Genomic DNA, 23,403 nt, shown 5'->3' on the forward strand with positions numbered 1-23,403 from the left:
TGATTTCTCAACTTGTAGAACAACTCTATGGAATCCTTTTAAATGATAACAACGTGGAAACTGGTTAAAATGCAAACCCACATTTTTCAACAAGTGATATCACGCCCGTCAACAGTGAATCGTGAAAAATCGTTCCATAGCCCTGTAAAGAAACGCTTCACCAGTGCCTCTGCCAAATGGTAAGGGTCTATGGTACATAAATATGGAGTTATTTCACGAATTGTAAGACAGCGTAACTGGCCAGGGCGTGCTCCGTAAAGCAGTAATCACGCGATGACAGCTGGTGTTGTTCACCGTGAAGTTACCAGAGTTTTGACAAGGTGATGAAGTTAGTACGTGACTTGTATCAACAATAGTAGCCTGACAATCTGATAGAGTTGGTTCTTTCAATATTTCGAAGCGCTTTGCTTTGTTCTACTAGTTTTCCGTGTTTTTTCGCACATGGCCACAAACATGATGTCCCATTAGCTTTGTAAGGCTTCATTTGATTACTTCAGCGCCACCTTAAGCGAACTAGAAATGTTTCTGCAAAAAAAATTAGGGCTGTATGTGTAGCCACTTTTCCGCTATGCTTGACTAAAAGCATCAGGCAGGTAGTAGAAAATTCTGTTGAATAATTTATTTTTCTAAATTCTGTAGCAACTTGATGCAAATGTTTTAGGTTGATCCGAAGACACTTTTGGGCTTGGTTTTACCCAACCAATACTGTCATGTCGTTGTGAAGAAAAATCGTGGCAGGTTTTTGGGTTATATTATATCACGGATCACCCCCACACCTTCGATGTCCCTAATAAACAGTACTATCGCACTGTATGATATGTACTAGTTGTACCTAAATCATGAATATTTTACTGCTACAGGGATCTATTATACATGCATGATTTTGTAAACATGCATGGCTAAAAAGATAAACATACTTATTAATTACCTTTGGAAGCAGCTGGAGGTTGTGAAGATAAATTATCAATGGCTGACAGCAGCTCATCCCAAGTTGGATTATCAGTTGTCTGCAGCCACCTACGGAGTAAATCTTGACAACACCCTTCTGCATCACTGCCACAATTACTACTAATAATCTGCAATGTGGGAAATTCAAAGTGTAGATAAACACCGAGATCTCTCCATCTGTATGCATATTTTGGTACCACATATTTGTACAAGTTTGGAAGGTCAGGTTTTTTCTGCCCTAATAAAATAAAAAATATACGTACATTGAAAGAAAAATTCTTATCATCTGTATGCTAGTATGTTTTTGCATTTAAAAGTGTAGAATTGTAGAAAAATGCAACTTATAAACACATAAAACCTCTATTTTGGAAGCTTGAATAGTCAAAACATGCTACTAAACATAAAAATAATATATATTTATTTACCAAATTTAACCAGTTCTGTGAAGAACTGACACAGCATATTTTCACTAGTATATATAGTATGTACAAGCCCGAAAAACAGCTAAAATGAAAAGTGTTTTCCTCAAGAGAATTAACATTTCAGCCAACCAGATGATTAAAGGTGATAATAAAGGTGTTGGCAACAGACACATGTGGTTTAGCTCCATTATAGGTTCAGGAGAGCATTGCAATAGACATTACACTTCTATGGTTTCCCATAGGAAATGTATGGTAAAATTTTACATTGACCGTAAATATTATGTCAGGCATTTGAACAAAAATATTTTTAGTGGGACAAGCAGTACTACAAATAAGCCAAATTTCAAGATTGTGTATAATTCCATCCATAAGTTATTAGCTAAATGTTTTGAGGATCCAGCTCAACATGTACATATTATAGCGTCAAGAGTTAATAATAAGAGAGGAGAGTGTCTAACGCTGTATAGGCCTGTAATAGATGATTGTGCAGAAGTTAAACGGCTTCCTTTCCGTGTAACGTATAGGGTTCTAGTATTTGTTTGTTTCCTTACCGCAATTAGTTTAGCCGCACCATGATGAATCCTCGAGAATATTCGAAGGCTGAACTAAAGACTGAGCTGTATGCACAAGGAACAGTGCTCCTTCAATTCAAGAATGCTCAAAGGTAGGGTAACATGGCGACGCAGTGAAAATTTGAAGCGATACTCTGCCTTTGGTTCAGTGTTTATTGGTTTCTCAGACGCTCTCCCCCAGAGTTATCTTCGAGGTTAACAGCCACACTTCTTTACGCAACAGAGCGATGCTCTTCGTGGTGAACTTGAACATCGAGTTGAACGCACGCCCTTGTGTCTGGGATAGCCTTTGTGGTTAAATGCGAAAATATACTAGCCAGTCTGTATGTTACACGGAAAAGAAGCCGTTTAACTTCTGCGCAATCATCTATTACAGGACTATACGGCGTTAGACACTCTTCTCTCTTATTATTAACTCTTAATAGTGTGTTGTGCACTCCAAGAGGTTGGCACACCACAATTTTCCACACACATATGTGTAGTGCTGTGTTAGGATGATCCACATACCAAGTTTGAGCAGAATCACTACTGTCATTGCAGAGATATACACAATTAAATTTTGTACAAATTTCTTCATTTATTGCTGTTTTGTACATTTTACAAATGACATGTAAATGCATACTCCAATAACTTTGAAATTTAGCACAAATAAAAGGAGTCTAAAGGAGAATATAGTCAATTGGTAGAAATCAGATAAAGTTTATGATGCAACTTTTGATTTGATGAAAGTGTGATCTGTAGACAGAGGCTGCCCATGAATCGATCTCTTTTCTGATTATATAAATTAATAGGACTAATCACTGAAAAGTTGCTGTATGGAGACAAGTAATCTGGTAAATATGAAACTTGGTACACAAGTTTCTGCAATATTGACCTACATGGAGGTGTGTATATAGGACATATTTACTAAGACCATCATCAGATGAGAATGTGTAAGTACAATAAAGAAAAAAGAAAAATAATGAACAAGTGAAGTCCTCGCACAACATGTGACCACTAAAAGACTTACAATTGTAGGGAAAATATGTGTGTGAGACACTGTATACAAAAACATGGCAGAAGGGTAAATAAAGAGTTGGAGCCCTTCCACTCTTGTTCATGTGGGTACAGTCTTTGATCGAGATACTCTAATAGAGCAGTCACATACTCAAATAACAAGATCCAACTGTACAATTAATAATCAATAATCACCTCCTGCCTGCATCAGCTTTCGCTCTACTAGGTGATGGGAAACAAGCAATATAGTAATGATGGCCTAATAAATACAATTTGCAGTTTGAATTCAATTCTGCATATAGATCATGATAAGTGAATTACTTCCCTTATAGTTGATTAGAAATTTCAGATGGCTCTACAGGACTATTCACAATGACAAGAACAAAAGGCTCAGTACAGTAGCTATGGAAATAACACCTCCCGTCCCCGGGAAGGTACAAACAATGGACTGGACTACTGGACTGGTGTTTTCCCTTTCATTTTTTACATTCCAGGGTACAGGGTTGTTTGTTGCTGTACTTGTAAAAAAGAAATGCCTACTTGGTACATTCTCCACCAAAAAGAATCCTATTAGTATAGCGGCACAACCAAAAAATTGTGCACTTTTTCATAAAGCCATGAAACTTTCCTCATAAATAGTAGTCCTCAATACATGTATTTTTAGATACAGTGCCATCACTGATTTGACCTTGGGTGACTTTTACGGCCATTTTTGAACAGAAAAATGATCACTTTTGTCTTTAACTCCCTGAGGCAGTAATTAACATGTTAAAACATGGTACCAAACAAAAGATCTTGCTGATAGAAACAATTTGGTTTTTATTTGAAGTCAATAGGTGATTTCATTCTTAAGTTGTGAGAGTTTTCATTAGCTGCAAAATTTGATAAATTTATGCATAATTATCTGCCCACAGGTAATTCACACCTCGAGGGCAGGTAAATTTATCAACTTTTGCAGCTAGTAAAAATGACCATAACTTTGTAATGAAATCACCTAGCTATTGACTTCAAATAAAAACCAAGTTGTTTCTATCAGCAAGATCTTTTGCTTGGTACCATGTTTTAACAAGTTAATTACTGCCTCAGGGAGTTAAAGACAAAAATGATCAATTTTCTGTACAAAAATGGCCGTAAAAGTCACCAAAGGTCAACTCAGCGATGGCACTATATCTAAAATTACATGTCATGAAGAGTACTATTTATGTGTAAAGTTTCATGGTTTCATGAAAAAGTGCACAATATTGCCAATTTTGGGGGCTACGCCGCTATACTATATAGCAGACTGCTTGTATCAAGAGTCCATAATATTATGGACTCTTGCTTGTATACATAGCATGCCCTGTTTCAAACTTGAATGCAGGGCCGGGGGAAGCTCTTAGTGGTTGGTCAGGCAACAAACCAGGTAATGATTCAGAGATTGTGATGAGTGTCTTCTAGGGGGTCTGGAGGTATTCCCCCCCTCCAGGAATATTTTGAATTTTTAGTGTTTGTAAACCACATTCTAAAGCAAATTTAGCACTTTAAAAGAGTTGATTTTAAGATATTGCTTCATACATATACTGACTTTTGTAACTTCCCTAGTTGTCACACTACCTTTCTATATGTTGTAAAGTCTAATAATAATAATTTCGTTTATACAATTGCAACCTACCTCTCGGCAGAGCTGGAAGAATGTCCACCGCACTGGTCACCATGCGCTTCGATCATTAGACGTACGAATATATTAGAGGATAAACAAGTGGTACATGAAGTTGGTTGCACATTCTTTTACTGTATTAAAGGTTGGAATGGTTAGTATCTGTCTACAAACAGATATAAATTAGTGTATATCATATCTGATGACGTAACTACTATACAGAGCTACCTTATTATTGTGTATTAACTTAGCTAGGCATGTGCTCACTTGACTGGCTGGGCTGTGAAAATCTGCTACAGCAGTGGTTGTAGTGCTTCCACCGCTGGGCTGTGAAAATCTGCTACAGCAGTGGCTGTAGTGCTTCCACCAGCCCTGGAATGTGTTAATTTGATAGTAAAATTTAGCTCGATGCATGTTAAAGAAAGTGTAACAGCCAATGTGCCTAACAAAAATGTTGAAAAATACAATCAAAATCCAAAAAAGCACCAGTCCAGTAGACCAGTCCAGTGTTTGTACCTTCCCCTACACAATACCAAAACTATAGGTTGTATACAATCACTGGACTGAATTTTTTTTTTAGCACATAGCTATATGGGCAACTGGTTGTAGTTATTGCTACATTCATTGAATGTAAAAATCCAGGTGAATCTGTCTACTTGGTACTGCCCATTCATCTTAGGATTGAGTGAAATTTGCATAATAACTCCCTCTCTTGGCATAGTCTCTATTGTATGATTACCATTCAATATAGTTAACTGTCTTACTATTCCATAGCTGCAACTGGGCAATGTTGACAAGTCTAGCATGATCACACCTTTTCTTTATGTGCGGGGAGTGGTCTAACTACATGAGACTTACAGCCAAGGGTTTATAATATAGTAATGGTATATTATGAACTCTTGTTACAACCAGTTGCCTTAATATTTGGTAACAAGTTAATGTTGTGCTACTTCTAAAAACCAGGAGCCCATGCAATTAATACTATCCCATTCTAACTAAATAGGTAATTAATCAGCCATGTATATATATTCATGCTATAGTTATTAGTAATTTAGCAAGATAATTAGAATTTGTAAATACTGTAATTTAGCATATTTCGTAATTCTTTCATTATTTTGTAATTCGGTAATTACATGCTATGCACTGCTAAGAAAGCATAACTATAACAAACCACTTTAAACTGCAAATTACACACAAAAAAGTATCTTCTCAACTGTTTTATAGTGTGTCTATCATATTTTCTTGTGCGAATTGTATAGAGAAAGCCTCGAGGCTGCCTTTCATTTTCGCAAAGGCCTCTGGCCTCCAATGTTGTTCTAAAGTTGTTAAACGTCTATAAAGCCGAAAGGGAACACCGTTCAAGGAGTATATGAAGAGTAGCCATATCCGTATTTCAGACTGCCGAGAAGAAACCAAAGTTTATGTGTGTAGAAGTTAAATACACACTTAATTTAGCTTTCAATTCTTACATACTGGCTGCTTTTTACCATTTTTGCTCACGTAGGTGCATACGGGCAAACAAACATAGGTACAGTAGGCATGCACGTTTTTACGAAAACAATTTCTGTAAACAAGGCGCGTGTCCACAGCCGACTGTGGGCACGTGCCTGGTTTAAATCTCTGTTCCGTTCAGCTATTCAATGCATTCGAGGTGTGCGTTCATCCATTGGTGCTTACACTAGGGCTCTATCACCAATGGATTTAGTGCAAGTGGAGTCCCGCATGTCAGAATAACATGCTGGCTGCGTTACTCTGCTTTTCTATTGTCTTTTACAGTTGTCCAGCACGTTCCTTTCTTTGTGCTGGGGGTGGTTGGCAAGGGAAGTCCATCAAGCCTGGGTGAATAATAAAAAAAAAGGTTTAAAAAGGGGTGTAGTCCAGTCCAGTGAAACTACATACACAAACTTCATGCACCGCTTTCAGTGTTTTAAATTAACCCTTAAACCCGCATAATCCAGAAAACTGGATTTAAACTTAATAAATATGCATGCTTTACACAAAGCGCTGTAACTTTTGAAGCGTCCATCCTATGGCTATGCAATTTACGTCATTCTACTTGTGATGTAGCAAGGATTAAAATGATACCTAGGGTTTTACCCTAATGCTAAATGGTGAGGCCAAAACTAGCCGTGAAAATAACTTTTCGGTAAGGAAACACGCAAACCCATTACATACCTTTATAAAATGGTCGATAACTCGATGGTAGTTGATCCTATTACCTTGCAACAACTTCCATTCAATTCGTCGTGAAATTTTGCATCAGGCCATATATGACTCACATGAGTAAACCCACAATCAAAATTAAACACATGGCAAGAATTTAGAAACACGGAGACGCGACTCATCACTGTTCACCGCTTCATAACAAGTAAGCCACTGTAGTTACAGTGTTCATTTAACCTTCTCCAAGTAGCCCAGTAAACACACTTTTAATCTATGTGAATTTGTAGGCTGTAAGAGTTAAGTTACCTGACCTAGTGTCACCATGCATGCCCATATTGTGTAAACACACATTTCCGAAGAGTTCTCTGCGGGTTTAAGGGTTAACTAATAAATTGTAATGGGCTGAGATGCCTAGGCAATGAGTATTGCTAGGCTAGGCCGCAGGCCTTTGTGCATGCCTATACCTTCAGTGTCGTATCTGGACCTTCCCTATTGGTAGGGCACAGCTAGGGCACTGTATATGCAGGGGCATGGGCCCCCCCCAGAAAATTTTTTAATTTTAACAGCTGCAAAATGGCATCTGAGGCCATTTCAACAACAAAAAACATTTATAGCTATTATTAACCTGTTCAGATTGTACAGTAGTTAACACTAGCTAACAACATTAGAACAAGACAACACTAAACTAGCTAGTCTACACCTATACTAGAGCTGCACCGATTCTAGTATCGTTATTGGGCCAATATTGCTGTTTTCATGAAGTATCGGAATCGGCCATTATATTGTTGCAAATACCCATTCTTATAACGTGCGAGGAGAATAAAATAACGTTCGTTTAGCTACTTGCTTATTTTACTAGCACAGTGGACACCTAAAAGCATCGTGGCACTGAAGTATAACACTAATAGCTAACTACCAGCAAAATTACTGATCTAAGCTGAAACTCATACGTGTGAAAATGCTTTACTGAGAAAAAGATCGATATTCTCTAATAGAACAGTCAATAACTCTAATAGAGCAATCAGGTAGAAGTGACTTTCAGTATTAGAATCTTTTGTTTCTGTAAGCACATTATGATATTATCTACACTTCTCCAGAAGTATACTGGAATATCCACTAGTTTGCATTTCAATGACTTCTTTCTTTGTGGATCTTGATTAGCTACTTCATTATAAACATGAACTATACTGAAAACATGTACAAGAATACCATGAAATGCACTATATAATAAATACATGCACTATGAAGTAGCTACTTTGAGGTACTTGGTATCGGTACTTGTACTTGCAGATACTTCCCAGCTTAGTACTTGGTATTTGAAGTATCGGTAAAATGTGGAATCGGTGCAGCCCTAACCTATACATGATGAAACGCTACAAATCTTATAATTAGGATCTATAGATATGATGATTATAAACTAACTACAAGAACACTAGGAAGGCACAAGGGGGTAGGACAAGCCCACGTGAATTCGTAATAGCATTACGTAAGACCCTTAGCGCTACTAAAATATATTTAAAAGAAACGGATTCTTCTACCTCTCTATAGGGATATATCCAACACGGACGATTGTTTGTGGTTGTGTGATAAATGTGGAGACCGTTAGTGGCGAATTGGTGATCACCACGTGTCGTCATTTTGGAATGCTGATTTCTTCATAACGGTTTTGTATTTCTTCACAAAAATCACACCTTTGTAAAGTACATACATGGTAGAACTCCATTATGCATAAACAAACTCCAATCAATTCCTGTCACCACTTTAATCTTAACACTAACTCTACAAGATCTCATCCACTGACTTTGCAGACTCGATCTTCTTCCATCAATGCATTTAGATATTCCTTCTACGTGAACACACCATTTGTTTGGAACTCAATCCCATATGAAATTTTGTCCTTACCATCACGCTTATTTAGATCACGGCTCCGATGTTACTTGTTTAACTGATGTCTCTCACTTAGTATTACTTTTTGTATAGTTGTTTTTGTTTGCTCATTTGTTGTTTTTGTTTGCTTGTAGATAGTCAATTTTTTTTTTAAAGTCAATGTTTCTGTATTGCTTTTTGTACTGTGTATGTGTTTTGGGGACCACCTTGTACAGGCTATGAGCCTTTTGTGTACCCTTTCTTTAGATAAAATTGATAATAATAACTCAAATATCTATCGAACCTTGTCAAACCTCTCGATCGATATTTTATACAGTAACCATTTGCTCACATGAAATATTATCAAGCATCACTTAAATGCATTGCATAATGTACATCAGTTCACGTGGGCTTGTCCTACCCCCCTGAGGAAGGCATAATTAATATCACCAAGAGTTCATAATATATATACTAAGGAGAGTATCCTACTCTCATATACCCCTGTAGAAGGGCGTATCGTGAAGTTATGACGTAACACTTCTGAGTTCGCCCGTTTTTCTTTGTATAATTAATGATGTCATTAGTTGAACATGGTATCGATTGAACGCGTGCCTACCAATGTCGCTAGCAACCAAATTAACTCCAGCTCTAAGCGTTTCTCACCCAACTACAATCATTCCTTCATGGGTTAAGACCGCTTCGTAGGCATTTCTTACTAGACCATTCGCGAATACAGCTATCCTGAGCGTCGCAAGTGTGAAATGGTGCTAACGATTCTTGTACTTTTACGGCTTCCCATACGTCACAAACCACAACATCTTGTCATTACATCATAACTTCACGATATGCCCTTCTACAGGGGCATATGAGAGTAAGATACTCTCCAGTATATATATATTATGAGCTCTTGATATCACCAACAACAGGATAAGTAGTAATTTGATCACGTGGTCAATTGGTGGGCGTTAATTAGAATCGTCGTAATTATTGGCTTCGTGACAGCTCAACACTAATAGTTTGGTGAGTAATTTAGTGCAGAATAAGTTCACTTGTTAGATAATGCAATGACCTGGCCATGAAAAGCTGGTGATTGTGGGTTTTGAAGTCTTCAGTTTGGTAGGGCACTAGCCAAATTTAGCAGGGCCTAGCATAGGCCCTACTGTAGATACGCCACTGCATATCTTGATTTCTTCCAAAAAAATAAGCCGGCTTTATATTATTTTCGCTACAGGTCCGTTTATCATCATTTTTACGGTGCACCAACATCACTTACGTTGAGAAGTGGTTCTGAAGTCTTGCAGAGGCTTTGATCCAGTAGTGCTTAGGTTTAGTTCTGCCATTTTCGTGTGTACATTACTAGTCTCGCGTGGCCAGACCCTTTCCGCGCAGCCGCTTATCGATTGGAAATTATAAGCGCCGCGCTACAAGGGTCTGGAATAGTTCATGAACATGAAATTTTTCGGCACGTTATTGGTGACAATTGATTGATTGGGTAACACCTAAGATACAAAGGTACAAAATGCAACGTGTGTTCCCTTGAATCTTTAGTCTGTTTTGATCGAAAATCCGCTTAAAACCTTTCGCCTACTTTCCTTGTAACTCGAGATGAACTGAGCTTGTTTGTCTTTATTCAGCCATACTTGTTGAAGATTCAGTAGTGGGTAGATGGAAAAATCTACACGGGTCGATGCTCGTCATCCCCAGAGGCCTTCTTGAGCTCATTCTTCAGTAATCAGATCACTTTGGCGATTAAGGGATCGCGTGAGCCAATTTACACTCCCCAACCACTGGGGATTGTAGATTTTTTTAAATACATGAACTATTCCAGACCCTTGTAGCGCGGCGCTTATAATTTCCAATCGATAAGCGGCTGCGCGGAAAGGGTGGTCTGGCCACGCGAGACTAGGGCGTCACTGTGACCGTATTTAAAATCAACCACGCCGTCACTGGTAACGTGAGCGAATCACGTGCACCCACATTTCTAAGAGGCAGGCGCCGCCTAAATAATCTTATCATCATTGTGAAATTTAATCATAGATAATTTATACTTTAATTAAAACTACTCTCCTAGGAAATTCCGTGCACCCAAACTATTACACATACAGTGCAGTACATTGACATACCAAGTGGAGTAACAAGTTAAAATAATAAATAAGTGCTAACTACACTGCAAGATTAAAAAAAGCCACTGAACTCTGGTGGAATATCACACCTCATAATAAATAACTATGTATAGTAGCTGTCTTATACTAATATGTTCCTTCTCTATTCTGTATCATCAGACTCATCCTCCTCTGCATTAGCCTTTTCCACAACTGGGGTCGCTGGCTCCTCTGATTCCTCTGTCGGTTTGTTTTCTGGCGGTAGCTTCTCCTGCCACTTGGCATAATTCTCTTCCAAGTTAGTTAAGATAATTGAAACAAATTTCTTCCCTTTCATTGCCTCAGCATCATCCAAATCAGATTCTATGTCACTTTCAGTTAATTCATCATCTTCATCACTTTTAGCTCCAGCAGTGGGGTTGGCATCACGGACATCAACTTCCTCTGACAATTGTCCTGGAATAAGGCCAGCCTCTGCACACACTTGGAAGAGAGGAGAGACCAGATTTTGGATGAAAGATAGCTGCACTTTTGGTAGCTGCTCTGGGTGTTCACGTTCCAGAAATACTGTTTTAGCTAGCCCAAGTCTGTTCTCTTCCTCTCCCTAACATAAAAAAATACCGATGGATTATATCCACACATCATAGAACAGCACAGTTGCTCCCCATAAACAGGAAAATCCATTTGCTGGGTATGTTATGCCTTTCAGGTCCTTCTATGATCAGGGCAAAAGCAAAAACTTTTGAGTAAAAGACAAAAGTGAGTCCCATTGTAAAGTAACACTCATATTTTGCATCTACTGCAAGAAACCAAACTTCCTTTGTTTTGGGGAATACGATGATACAAAGGTTAATGCCATTAGCACCTTCCTTCATTGCAAAAACAGGTGTTCAAAAATTTAGACAATTTTTAATAATTTGAAAGTATTTCACCCATTGCATTTAATGCATTCTATAAATTAGGTTTGCGTGGGATGCGATCCTTGCAGATCTGGTCACATACTGAATTTGATGGACCATACTAATTTCTATTAGAATGCTCCATGAAAATAATGACCGTTCTGTTGGAGTAGTGATATATCAGAACAATACATTCTTTTCCACAGTGTATAGAACTTTGCTTACATAACTCGACCTTATGGGGACTGACTATTACACAATGCATATATAATTGTTCAACCACACCCTTTAATGTATAAGAACATCACACAGCAGCTTAAGAGCACAGCAGCTAAATTACAGTGGTGTGCACTATGTTGACCAATACCTGTCTGAAAAATTCTTCAGTGATTCTCTCAGTCCAAAACTCATGCATCCTCCAACTCTTGGTTGGTCCATTAATATCCGCCATCTTGATGACCATCTTCATCACCATCAACCTATCTTCAGGAGTGCTCCAATTAATGCCTCCTCCTTTGATCTAATACCATAGCATGATAAAACACAATAAAAGCAATGGCATCACACATACTTTATTCTTGAACTCGTCTATTATGTCAAAATGCATCTTCAGGTCAGTAGCTAGAATAGCTTCAATGATCAAAAATCTCAGCCTCTTGTACTCAGCCTCATCAAGGGTGCCAAGGAAGTTGTACAATGGCTCAGTGGTCAGCATCTCCCAACTGGCTGCAGCATGGTGATTCTCTAGTACTGACCGATCATTGTATAGCACCGCCTACATGGAGAAAAAGGGAAATCATGATGCACAAGAATTACTGTGTAGCTCCTCCCGCTATCATACAAATTGTGCACATGGTTCCATTCACATAACCTAGTACAATGCATACCATGTAAACCACACACTACAGATAAATTCAGAAATATATGATGTCAAACATAATAACAAAGATTTCTTCTGTATACCTTTCAAATGTATGCCAATCCTACTAACTATCTCTATTTTAACAAGTATCATCAATTACTGACTCAAAAGTGAAGTGACTATTATGCTTCGTTTTCAACTATGCTTGGTCCGTTACACAGTGCTACAAACGAAGAACAGTAAGAGAAGTGCCTCTGCAATCAATCCAGTCTCCATGGAAATATGGACAATTTCCATAGAGAAGCCATCAAGCTACTGCAAATCGACACCTTGGGTTGTCAGCAAAAATAAATGGGACACAAAGGAGGACAAAGGTGATTCCACAATGCGTGCATTGTACATACTGCGGTATGCCAAAAGGCACCTGTCAGGCTGAAGCAGCGTCAAACAGTGAAAAAATCAAGTCCATATCCTTAGCCATTATTCAAGTTACGCTTGTCTGAAGGCATTAATCAGTCAGTCAGTCAGTCAGTAGAAAATTCTACTAAATAATTTTGTTTTTAAATTTTGTAGCAACCTTGGAAGATCAGGTGGTACTGAAGGCACTTTTGGGCTTGTAACCAATGCTGCCAAGGCATCATGAAGGTATTGTGAGGCTGGTTTTAGGGTGATATTTTTGGCAAGAAAAGCCTAAACATTCATGATCTCTAATATACAGCACTACTGTACCAAACTTCGTATAATCATATCACTGCTCGAAAAATACTTATAGATTGCTAAAAACTTAAGAATGCAGCTACAACATTCTGCTTGATGACTCTAATAGTGCATACAAATTACTCAAAGAACAAAATACCGTATATGACCGTATAGAAGCCCGGGCGTTTATTTCCTATAAATCATTTTTGACCCGGCGTTTAAACGAGACCGGCGTTAATTTGGACCCGGGCGTTTATTTCTTACTAGCCACTCGTTGAGAATGACAGGTGCCAGTACAAGTACCTACGAAATACGAAATCCATAGCCCATCACGTACATAAACTCCTCTGCTGGGTGAAACATTGGAAGTCGGGCGGAAAGATGACAATGACCACGACAAATACGCTATGGCCATCACCAGAAGAGAAGGCATAGTCGAACAAGACAAGACATCACAAGACTGGTGACGAGACATCACTGCATAGTTAGCAGCTGAAACGAGTTTAGAACCCCTTTCAGTGCATATCATTAGCACCCCGGCGTGTAAATGAGCCCCGGCGTTTATTATGACAATCCCCTAGCTGTACCCGGCATATATTTGAGCCCCTGCGTGTATTTGAGCCCGGCTTTAATACGGTCATATACGGTACATCAACAAACAAAAAACTCTAATAGAACAGTCACATTACATAGTACTGACCATAGGATCCCTTGTAGCAACCAAAAAGGCATTGGTCTTCCCTGGATGGTCAAAATCATGCATGGCAGCTGCCAAGAAGCAAGCAAATAACTCCAGCACACTAAATGCAGACAGCATGTTTCCTGTTCCCTTTGTCTTACGAACACGAAACATTTCATCATCCTCTTGGAAGGCATGGTCAAACTCAGGAATGGGCTCTGACATCAGATAAGCAGTAGCATGGAGTACATCAGCTGCATGTGTTGAGTTGTGGTCTGCATTGATATAGTGTACATGGTCAATTTTGAGCCGTGTCAATTTCACAGATGAACAAACATTAAGAATTATGCACACAAATTTATTAAGTAAGTACCTTACAGTACAGACATACAAACTACATAGTAAGCAACAAATATACCCACAAACCGAAACAACTTCCGCCTCTCTAAAAGCACATGATAACTGCAATGAGAAATATTGAAAATCTATAATCTGGACATTCCTTGGTCCCAAACATGTTCAGATTAAAAGTTTTAAATACATGTGATCTGCAACTTACACACTCCACTTCCATAATTTATCTCAAGAGCACGAAAGTAGTTGATGAACTCAACTTGCGGTATCTCAAACGTCTCCATCAGTCCAGCCTCGTGAAACAGGCAATAAGCCATCTAAAATGATACAGAATGGCAGTCAAACTTATAAAACACACAAGCAACTTAAGAACACCACACAATACATTCACTGTTGGTACTTACACGACTCAGGATAAAGCCATCCGATGTCTTCTCCATTTTATCAATGGCACATTCCCAAATCAACACCTCCTGCAGTAAACTAGGTGCCAAAGCTTCATAATGTCCTAAATCATACTCCAAATTAGGAGTAGTGTAGTCATTGTAGATGGAGTAGTGTCTCCCTGTACGGTATGCATTGATCTTGTCCAAACTAGACGAGTCCTTTTTCTCTTTAACAATTGGAGTGGACAGTTCAATCTCATCCTCTTCTCTCACATCAACAGTGCTACCAGGATTGGATGCAATCTCTTTGATGGTGGTCAGATCAGGAAGAATACTGGAATGTCGAGTATCTGATCTGCTACTACCAGTGCTACCAGTACTGTATCTCCTGTCATCATCACTGTCTTCTGTTGACTGGTTCATCTCAGCAAATTGTCGACTAAGCAGTCCTGCTGGTAAAGTGTTGGATTTTGGACGACCAAACTGAGCCACAGGCTCTTCTGTTGCACTGACATCCACTGACTTTGAGTGTATCAGGTCCATCTTGTTTGATTCAAACTTGTTAAGTAACATGTTACTTTCCTCTATGGCCTGATCCAAGGAGCTGAATGATCGCGTGAGTGGCGACATAGAGCCACTCTTTTTAGGTGGTTTAACATTAGGAGATTTAGTGAGAGATGATCTGGGACCAACATCATCTGAAGAAGAGTGTAGGGTGCCTCGGTGTCCCTGAACACGCTTACGAGCATGTGGACTTGGCTCAACTAGGGGCATACCGCTGGCTGTGGTAACAGTACTGAAACGTGAGGATCGGTTCACATGGGAAGGTATACCCTACAAAAACAGAACAGCACTGTAACAATCAAACCAATGACAAGACAGTATTTCTATGAAACTGAGAATACACAATATGGCAAATGAGTACATGTCCATGATACTTAGTACTAAAGTTGGTCAAACCAAATGTCCATCTGTCTGTGTACAAAGGAACTTACAACTTTGTGGCATTTAATAAGTGTCACACTACTTTACTAGCCACAACATTACTGCCGTAACTAACCACTGATCTTAAGAAAACAAATACCAACTACAAGAAAGAAATGATGTAAAATAATGAATTATTTCTGGTTATGCTCTATTACTTCTCTACTTTTAAATAAACTTTTTTTTCTATTCATTCTATCTCCATAGTGATGATTATCAACATGTTAAGTATCTGGTAGTGTATACAATGAACTTGTGTATTGAAGACACCTTGGGACTGACCAATAGTGTCCCAATTATCAAGGTGTCCTGATTTTCCAGGTCAGTTTACATGCTAAAAAACAACAACAAACTTTTGGACCATTACCAAGCACACACACACGCAGGTACGCACACAAACACAAAGTACTATTGTAAGATACATTAGTATCAGGCTAGCAGCAGTTACTTAAGACTACACCTTACTATCAGAGAATCAGTTTCAATTGCTTGAATATAAGCCATCAATAACAAACACTTCAAACTTCTCAATATAAAAAAGTTAATCCACAACAGTTGATACAAGCTCTACATCAGATGGACAAGTGCTTGCAAGCAGTATCTAATAAAAGTCTACTAGTAAATTCAGTATCAAAATTTCAGCAGTGGGTCTATGATGGCTTTGAGGAGTGACATGATGGCACTCCCAGTCGGGTAGAAGTCACAGTTAACTTCAGTTGTGAAGTGATTCACATTTACCATACAGTATGGTAGTACTGTATGGATTTTAGCACAGAAAAGTATTTCAACCAGAAACCAGCCTCACATACCTATACCTTGACACCATTGGTTGGTACAAGCCTTCAAAATTGAGCTGATAAGTTTACAATTAGTTTCTGCAAAATTTTATCACTGTTAGATGTTGCTTTGGCCCAACACGTACCTATCGGTGTAGTAAGTTACTATGCTATTCGGTGTTACTTGTTTCGGAGCCAAAGCTGTACGGTGAGGTACAAATTGAATTTATATACCTGGTTTGTGTGTTAATTGAGGTGATAATTGTGGCCCTGCTATAGAAAATGGGACAAAGCAGCAAAGCCAATCCATGTGTTGTCACCTGGCACTACGGATCTGGAGATAGTACATCCATATGTTTATTCAATTTCCCCCAAGGGTTTTGCTCAATAGTTATTATTACTCACTACCCCACTGAGCATGTCCAGTACACATGGCAATGAGCAAGCTAGCTCATTACATTTTGACACATGATAAGCCTGAAGTGTGTATATATAACTCAATTAGGAGCACAAGGTGTTCATCCTGTAATTTGTTCTAAAATATCAGAATACGTGTAGCATCGCCGTACTGTCTCACGTCGATCTTTACAGAGTTACTGTAAGTGGATAGTATATGTAATTCAATTATGGTGAATGCATTGTGTTCTTCTGATAAAAGACAGAGGATTTTGTAAAATGAACAAACAACCTTTTTAATATTTAGCAATTGACCTTTGGTACAGTCCGTTCTGGGTTTTATCTATCCCCGAAAAATTAGTATCATTTAAGTGTGTTAATCGTGCTAAACTACACCAATACTATAACAAAGAGTAAATAAGCTACAACATACAAGTGTAAAGAAATAGCCATGGCAAAAGTACGGAGTAAATGTCCAATAATATAGCTGCATTTGTAGATGACCTCCCTTGTTTGATTGCTTTTTATATGAACCCTACTCTCCTAAAATTTCTAATTTTTTTTTTTGTAGCATAATTTATGCAACACATAAGGAAGAATGGCATCGGCCAGGTATATAAAAATCATGTACAGTGTAGGTGACTTAACATGTGCCTCAACTATCAGTTAATGGAAAGCTATGTGCTTCATTTTCAGTTTTGTTCCACCCATCTGTTATACAGCTTTACACATGAAGAACAGTACAAGTAGCACCTCTGCAGTCAAACCAGTCACTACAAAAACTGCAACTAAATGTGTGGCCCTACTCAATTACTGGGAAGTAAAATGGCCATTATACCTGTTTATAGTGTTACAGTGAACAGAATGAGAATGGCCTCTGCAGTCAATCAAGTCACTACGGACAATTCTCGTGACAGCCAGCTGCAGTGAAACCTCCACATGTCACCATGAATCAACACCTTCCCAGTAGTGAAGAAAGAAGTTTAAGTCCATGATGCATGCACTATAGCTGGTGAAAAGACATGCCTTGGGCCAAAGTGACATCAAACATTGAAGAAATCAAGTCTATAGCATTAACCATCATTGAGTTATGCTTGGCAGGCATCGGTTAGTTAGCTAAAATTCTATGGAAACTTGTTGGAAGGGTTTGGGGTCACTCTGAAAGCATTTTTAGGGCTGGTTATGCTTATCCAATACACTCAAGCTGTTAGCAAGACTGGTTTTTGAGTGATATTGTAGGGCAAGAAAGCCTTCACCTCCATGATCCCTGGCTTTCAGTAGCCTTCTTTAGTAAGGTTACATTCCTAGTAGTACATCGTTACCACATTTGCCTTGCACTGTAGACTTCAAACACGTACTTAATTAATTTGTAAGCTTGATTGTTTTGGGACACAGGGCGCTTAGGAAGCAATACAAAGCATAAAGGATTTATCCCGGGATTTAAGTGGTGTGGATAGTCCTCTCTGTGACTGCCAGTAGAAAAATATCAAAATACACGTCGTAGCCAGATCGTTCTAGACCCGTGCATGTTCGCTCAACTTGATCATCTGCAACAGTGCAGACCATCACAAGTGCATCATGTTCCTGGCAAAGTTTCGACTACAAGGTGAGGGTGAGGAACATGTATAACATATATAAAAGATAGAGGGTTACAAACATTGTAAAATTCAGCAAACAACTCCTTTTATATTGCAACTTGGTGGTCCAGTCTAGTCCATTTCAGGTTTCATCCACCCCCTAATTGTTCCTATGATTTTCCTAATTCCTATTTTATAAACTAATTTTTATTGGGTTTTAGTTTGAGCTTGAATTCCAAATGTCTCAAACACAAGCTAAAACCCAATAAATAAATAAACAACTATCTATGGCTAGTAATGCATGTACAGTCAATTTCAGGTTGCTTGCAAATGCAATAGAACAATTCGCACACATGACTGCTCGATCACATAAGCTGTTTCCTTTCAACCAAGCTCCTTTTAATAATGCAACTACATTATTCGCCTTCTTAGATCATTAGACAATGCCAGGGCATACTGAGGTAGTTGATTCAACACATTAAAGCACTGTATGCAACATTCACATAACCACATTCGAAAATCACAAAAGTGTGATTTGTTCAGTTGCATTCACAAGCAACCAGAAATCAACTGTACTTGTGACCACAACACAATAACAAGTTCTCTTGTGACTTCAGCTATGTAGTGTATGGTACACCTCACTAGTATTTGTTACTAATTCAACAGGAAAATATACCAATAGTAGTACATGGACAGATGGTATGCTACCAACACCTACATCAACAATGCCAAACAAGTCTTCTAACAGAGCATGTCTTAAATCTGTATTGGAGGAGTAAAGTGAAATATGGCTATTTCCTGTATTATTCTTGTATGTATGATAGACAGCAAACAAAGTCATTGATATGATGTAGGCTTAGCTGTCCACAAAATTTTCAGGCGCTCAGTCTTTTAAAAACCATTTTATACAAACATGTGCCAGCACATACGATAGTCAACCAAACACTTACCAGCAATGATGGCCGTTTGGCGCTACTGCTACTACCACTGCTAATGGATTGTATTGCAGTCTCATAGTCAGTACGGTCATGCTGGATAGATGTGCGCACCAAATGTTGGGATACTGGAACATTCCGTGTCACTCTGGGAGCTAACAGTTGTTGTACACTGTCTAGTCTCTGCACCACAGACGTCGGCAATGACTGGTCCAACATGAGGTCACCAAGTATCCCATGAGCTTGAATGGCAAGGTGAGGATCAAAACCAAGTACCTGGACGAAAAAAAGTACATAATATCTGATAATTGACAACCAATCAATAACACAGTACACAAAATAGTTTACTGTCTAAGGAGAGGATTGGTGAATCATGTTACGAACACTGGTGGTTCTTTGGTTATTACAATTATGATAAGATGTACTTATAAACTCCACCTTATAACTTGTGGTCTGTATGGCCATATAACAAAAATAGTCATATAAACAATAGATGCAGTGATTGTTCTATTGGAAACTTAAAATGAGACCTGTATTGAAAATGTGTGCACACAGGTTAACAAGACCCTGAGCTATCATATTCCAACCATGTGCATTTGTGGAGCAGCACACACACAGTTGTACAACCTCCTACCTACCACACATCCTGTTTACGTCTAACATGTGGAAATATTTTTTTATGGGGGCAGCAGCAAAAGCTAAACTCATCTAGAACATGATCATGCAAACCACATCCTGTCAAATTCCTCACAGATGTATCAAACCATACTCATGCACACTTTCCTAACACCATAATATAACGTCCAATAAGGTATTCATTGAAGACCGCATTGGCAAGTTAACTTTCAAATTACCTGTTGAATTTCATGCAAATTATCTTATTGTGTCAAATCAAAATGACTATGTTGTTGGTACTGGAGTGATAAATACTGCACTGTTAGTGTTAACAAATAACACTAAGCACCTACTGATATAGAAGCCTATCAAGCTACAGGAAATACAATAATCCATATAGTGCTTGCAAAGGATCTATGGGTTTTCGACACAGCCTAGTCATGAAACACTCTTATTAAATGTCACACTACTATGTTGGTTGAACCATTACTGCAGTGAATAAATTCTCACTAAAACATGTGTAGCAACTAGAAAGGTCACTCACAACACAAATATGGTTTCTTACTAATTCACAGAAAGATCTAGAACATGAACAATACTTTACCACTGGAATTGACTGTATTGTAATGAAATAAAACCTGCAAATGAAATCTCATCCCTAACTAATAGCATACATGCAACATTATGGAGCTATATATGTTGCATTATCAAACTGTCAAAGCTATGATTTGCATGATGAATCCAATCACTCCTTATTTAAAGATAATGCACATAGCAGTCATACATATTCATGTCAACAATAAGTTATGTGTTGTCAAATACTGGCCTTGATGGTAAATGCATATCTGAGCCACCAGGTAGCAAAATGTCTTTTTTAAAGCCATGATTTATTTTTTAATGCATTATAAAAATGAAAACTTCCTGCGTTCTAAGTTTCATGTTAGAATGATGCACACGCAGTACCATACTTCAATAGATCGGCATTGTATTTCATGGCCATTGAGTAAGCCAATAGTAATATTTAATGATTTAAGATCTTTAATTAACAGAAACCAAAAGTTGTTCTGAATAAGAAAATTTAATGATGCAAGTCAAGACACATTTCTACATATTACAGAACATGATAATACAGCGTACATACACTTCAGTCTATACCAAATGTACTACTTACCGAGCTGTTCCTGCTAGTGTAAGTGGACCAAGAGCTACGTGAATGTCTCATACTTGATCGGCTGCTAAGTGAAGTGACAGAATTTCTCCGACTGCTCAGTTGACTCACAGATGGTGATGTACTGATCACTGGTGGTGTGTTGCTGTAATTGAACGGTAAATTGATGAGCTGCAAGAACGAGTTTGGGTGACGTAGTCTCCACAGCATAAGACCCAAACCAGTTAAAACACTGTTGTGAATTAATATCGAAGTCAGGACACTTGGTATGACCAAGTCAAAAGTCACAGAGCTGACATATCGTAGGCCAACACTGATGAAGACGTAGTATAAAGCTTCAGTGGAGAACACAGCATCCAGGCCATTACGGTTGACAAAAGTGCAAAACACCAGCAGGACCACTGTCATAAACGTGATCACATCCATCGCATCCAATCCTAATCCGGGGATTTCTAAGGCGTTTGGAATATACAGTGAGACCAAGAAACTGGCCACTTCTCCACCAACGCAGGCTAGGTAACAGTAAACACATTTTTGCACATCAAACTGTATAATGTCCATGTTTTTCGCACCCCACCAGGCATATAGGAACGACGCGACAAGGAAGATACACAGGGCGACTGTAGCATATCCAATTGCCAACACTGCAGTCTGCAGGAATGCTCTACCAAGTAGACACAGTAGAATCCCAAACACGACCAGAACACTGTACAGTACCAAGGTACTACGGGTACAATCCAATTTTGTCAGGAAAGAGGAAGTCGTCGCGTTTTGTTTGGAATGACCAGAAAGCTTTCGCAGTCTTTCAGCTTCTATCACCGGGGTGGTGAACGCCCTGGAGACTTTACGGCTGGAATTCCGCTCATCCACTTTGATGGCACTCATCTTGCGAGGTGACAATCAAACTAGTAGAACTTAAAACGATAACATACGATCACGTGAGTCTAATTAAGCGCGTTGAGCCTCGCGTTGAGCAGGTGTCTTTGGTCGTTAAAACGTTGACTAGGCATCAACTCGCTACTTCATGTTGTTTATAAACATGTAGGTCCACATCAAAGCCCGTACTTAACAATCTAAATTACCAGTTTAACTCAGCTATGTAGCTAGCCTAGCTGCTACTCATGGTTCCGCTTGTACTGCTGTGACACTTCAATGGCCACCCAAACAATCATGATAACCGAGTAGCTAACACAGATAGCTGCAAAATTTTAGCCAATTATAGCACTGTTCTGGCCAAATTCCCGGCAATGAGCATCAGTCTTCAGTGCTGAGGGAATACCACAAAATCGAGGCACAACTTCATTTCCAGTCGTTATTTTAAAATGATAGCTAGTATACAGTACTTCACACACATGTATGCACACACATGTATGCACACACATGTATGCACACACATATTAGCTGCACATGATGTGTCGTTATGCTATGTTCTCAATTTGAAGTGTGCATGTAGTACTATAGCTATACTGATTTGTACTTTGTACTGATTATTGCAGTCAATATCATGTGCCCATGCACATCTGTATGCATGAGCTGGGGGAAGAGTAGCTAGTTATGCTAGTCTGCATGTATATCATAAATCAAACTGCTCCATTAAGGTGATGTTATATGAGTCAATGATGGCTCTGCCATCTCAGTAATTCTAGGCCCTGAATGGCTGGCACTTCATGCCTTTTGTACACCATAATGATTCATTGAATTATAACTAAGTACATGCCCTGCATGCTGGCATATAGCTAACCATATAACATGTATGATAGCTATATAGCATAATAGGCTTTCCCTGATTGGCATACCTACATAGTCAATTATAAATAGGGCAGAAATCTATAAAGGGGCAGCGAGATGGGTCATTGGGGGGGGGGGGGGCTATCGATTAACAAACATGCTAGTGTTTCAGACTTGATGACTATGATATTTGCACTAAATTTACCATGTTGTAAAAATGAGTTCATCTATCAATGTACCACCTCACTTACAACACCCGCTGATTCCATCCTCTCCACTTTGCACAGTACATTACTGTACGTACCATGATCATTCACAACATATTACCAAGAGCATATAATGGGGAAGGGATATGTTCTTGATATTACCAGATGAGTTTCTTCCCTGTTACACCACCAAATGATGTGATTTTGATTAATAAATTAATTGATTTGATTTCACAGTAATCAGCACAGTTGTTCTTCCTTGTACCAGAGTTCACACACGCACGCACGTACGCATGTACGCACGCACGCACACACGCACGCACACACACACACACCTACAAAACTACAAAAAGAAAAAGTTATACAATTACATTTACAAAAAAAAAACATAATAACAAAAGTACAATATTCATGGATAGTGAACTGATGTGATT

At 38.7% G+C, this 23,403-nt stretch overlaps 2 protein-coding genes across 2 annotated transcripts in view; both read right to left on the reverse strand.

Annotated features, from left to right (window-relative positions):
• The window catches only part of LOC136260167 (protein NLRC5-like), a 37,833-nt gene extending 27,878 nt beyond the window's left edge, over positions 1–9,955 (reverse strand). Inside the window, exons 1-2 of the mRNA XM_066053798.1 lie at positions 9,877–9,955; positions 929–1,186 (exon numbers count right to left, since the gene is read on the reverse strand). Coding sequence (XP_065909870.1) covers positions 929–1,186; positions 9,877–9,943 — 325 coding nt within the window. The 5' untranslated portion in view covers positions 9,944–9,955. The remainder of the gene's footprint in view (positions 1–928; positions 1,187–9,876) is intronic.
• A 666-nt stretch (positions 9,956–10,621) lies between these two features.
• On the reverse strand, positions 10,622–21,986 carry LOC136261675 (cGMP-inhibited 3',5'-cyclic phosphodiesterase 3A-like). Its single transcript, XM_066055718.1, has 8 exons — positions 21,039–21,986; positions 19,268–19,528; positions 14,603–15,418; positions 14,404–14,515; positions 13,866–14,119; positions 12,176–12,379; positions 11,972–12,124; positions 10,622–11,309 (listed from the first exon to the last, which is right to left on the reverse strand). Exons 1-8 carry the CDS (start codon positions 21,918–21,920, stop codon positions 10,869–10,871), a joined length of 3,123 nt encoding a protein of 1,040 aa, XP_065911790.1. The 5' UTR covers positions 21,921–21,986; the 3' UTR covers positions 10,622–10,868.
• Between the last annotated feature and the right edge of the window lie 1,417 nt (positions 21,987–23,403).

Source organism: Dysidea avara, chromosome 7 (genome assembly GCF_963678975.1).
Source record: "Dysidea avara chromosome 7, odDysAvar1.4, whole genome shotgun sequence".
Classification (NCBI taxonomy): domain Eukaryota; kingdom Metazoa; phylum Porifera; class Demospongiae; order Dictyoceratida; family Dysideidae; genus Dysidea; species Dysidea avara.

Excerpts from the sequence above, each read along its gene's own strand:
- LOC136261675 (XM_066055718.1), bottom strand. The coding sequence starts at position 21,920 with ATGAGTGCCATCAAAGTGGATGAGCGGAATTCCAGCCGTAAAGTCTCC. Across the intron at positions 12,125-12,175 it reads TAGACGAGTTCAAGAATAAA|ATCAAAGGAGGAGGCATTAA; the intron begins GTATGTGTGATG and ends CTATGGTATTAG. Across the intron at positions 11,310-11,971 it reads CTGAAGAATTTTTCAGACAG|GGAGAGGAAGAGAACAGACT; the intron begins GTATTGGTCAAC and ends TTTTTATGTTAG.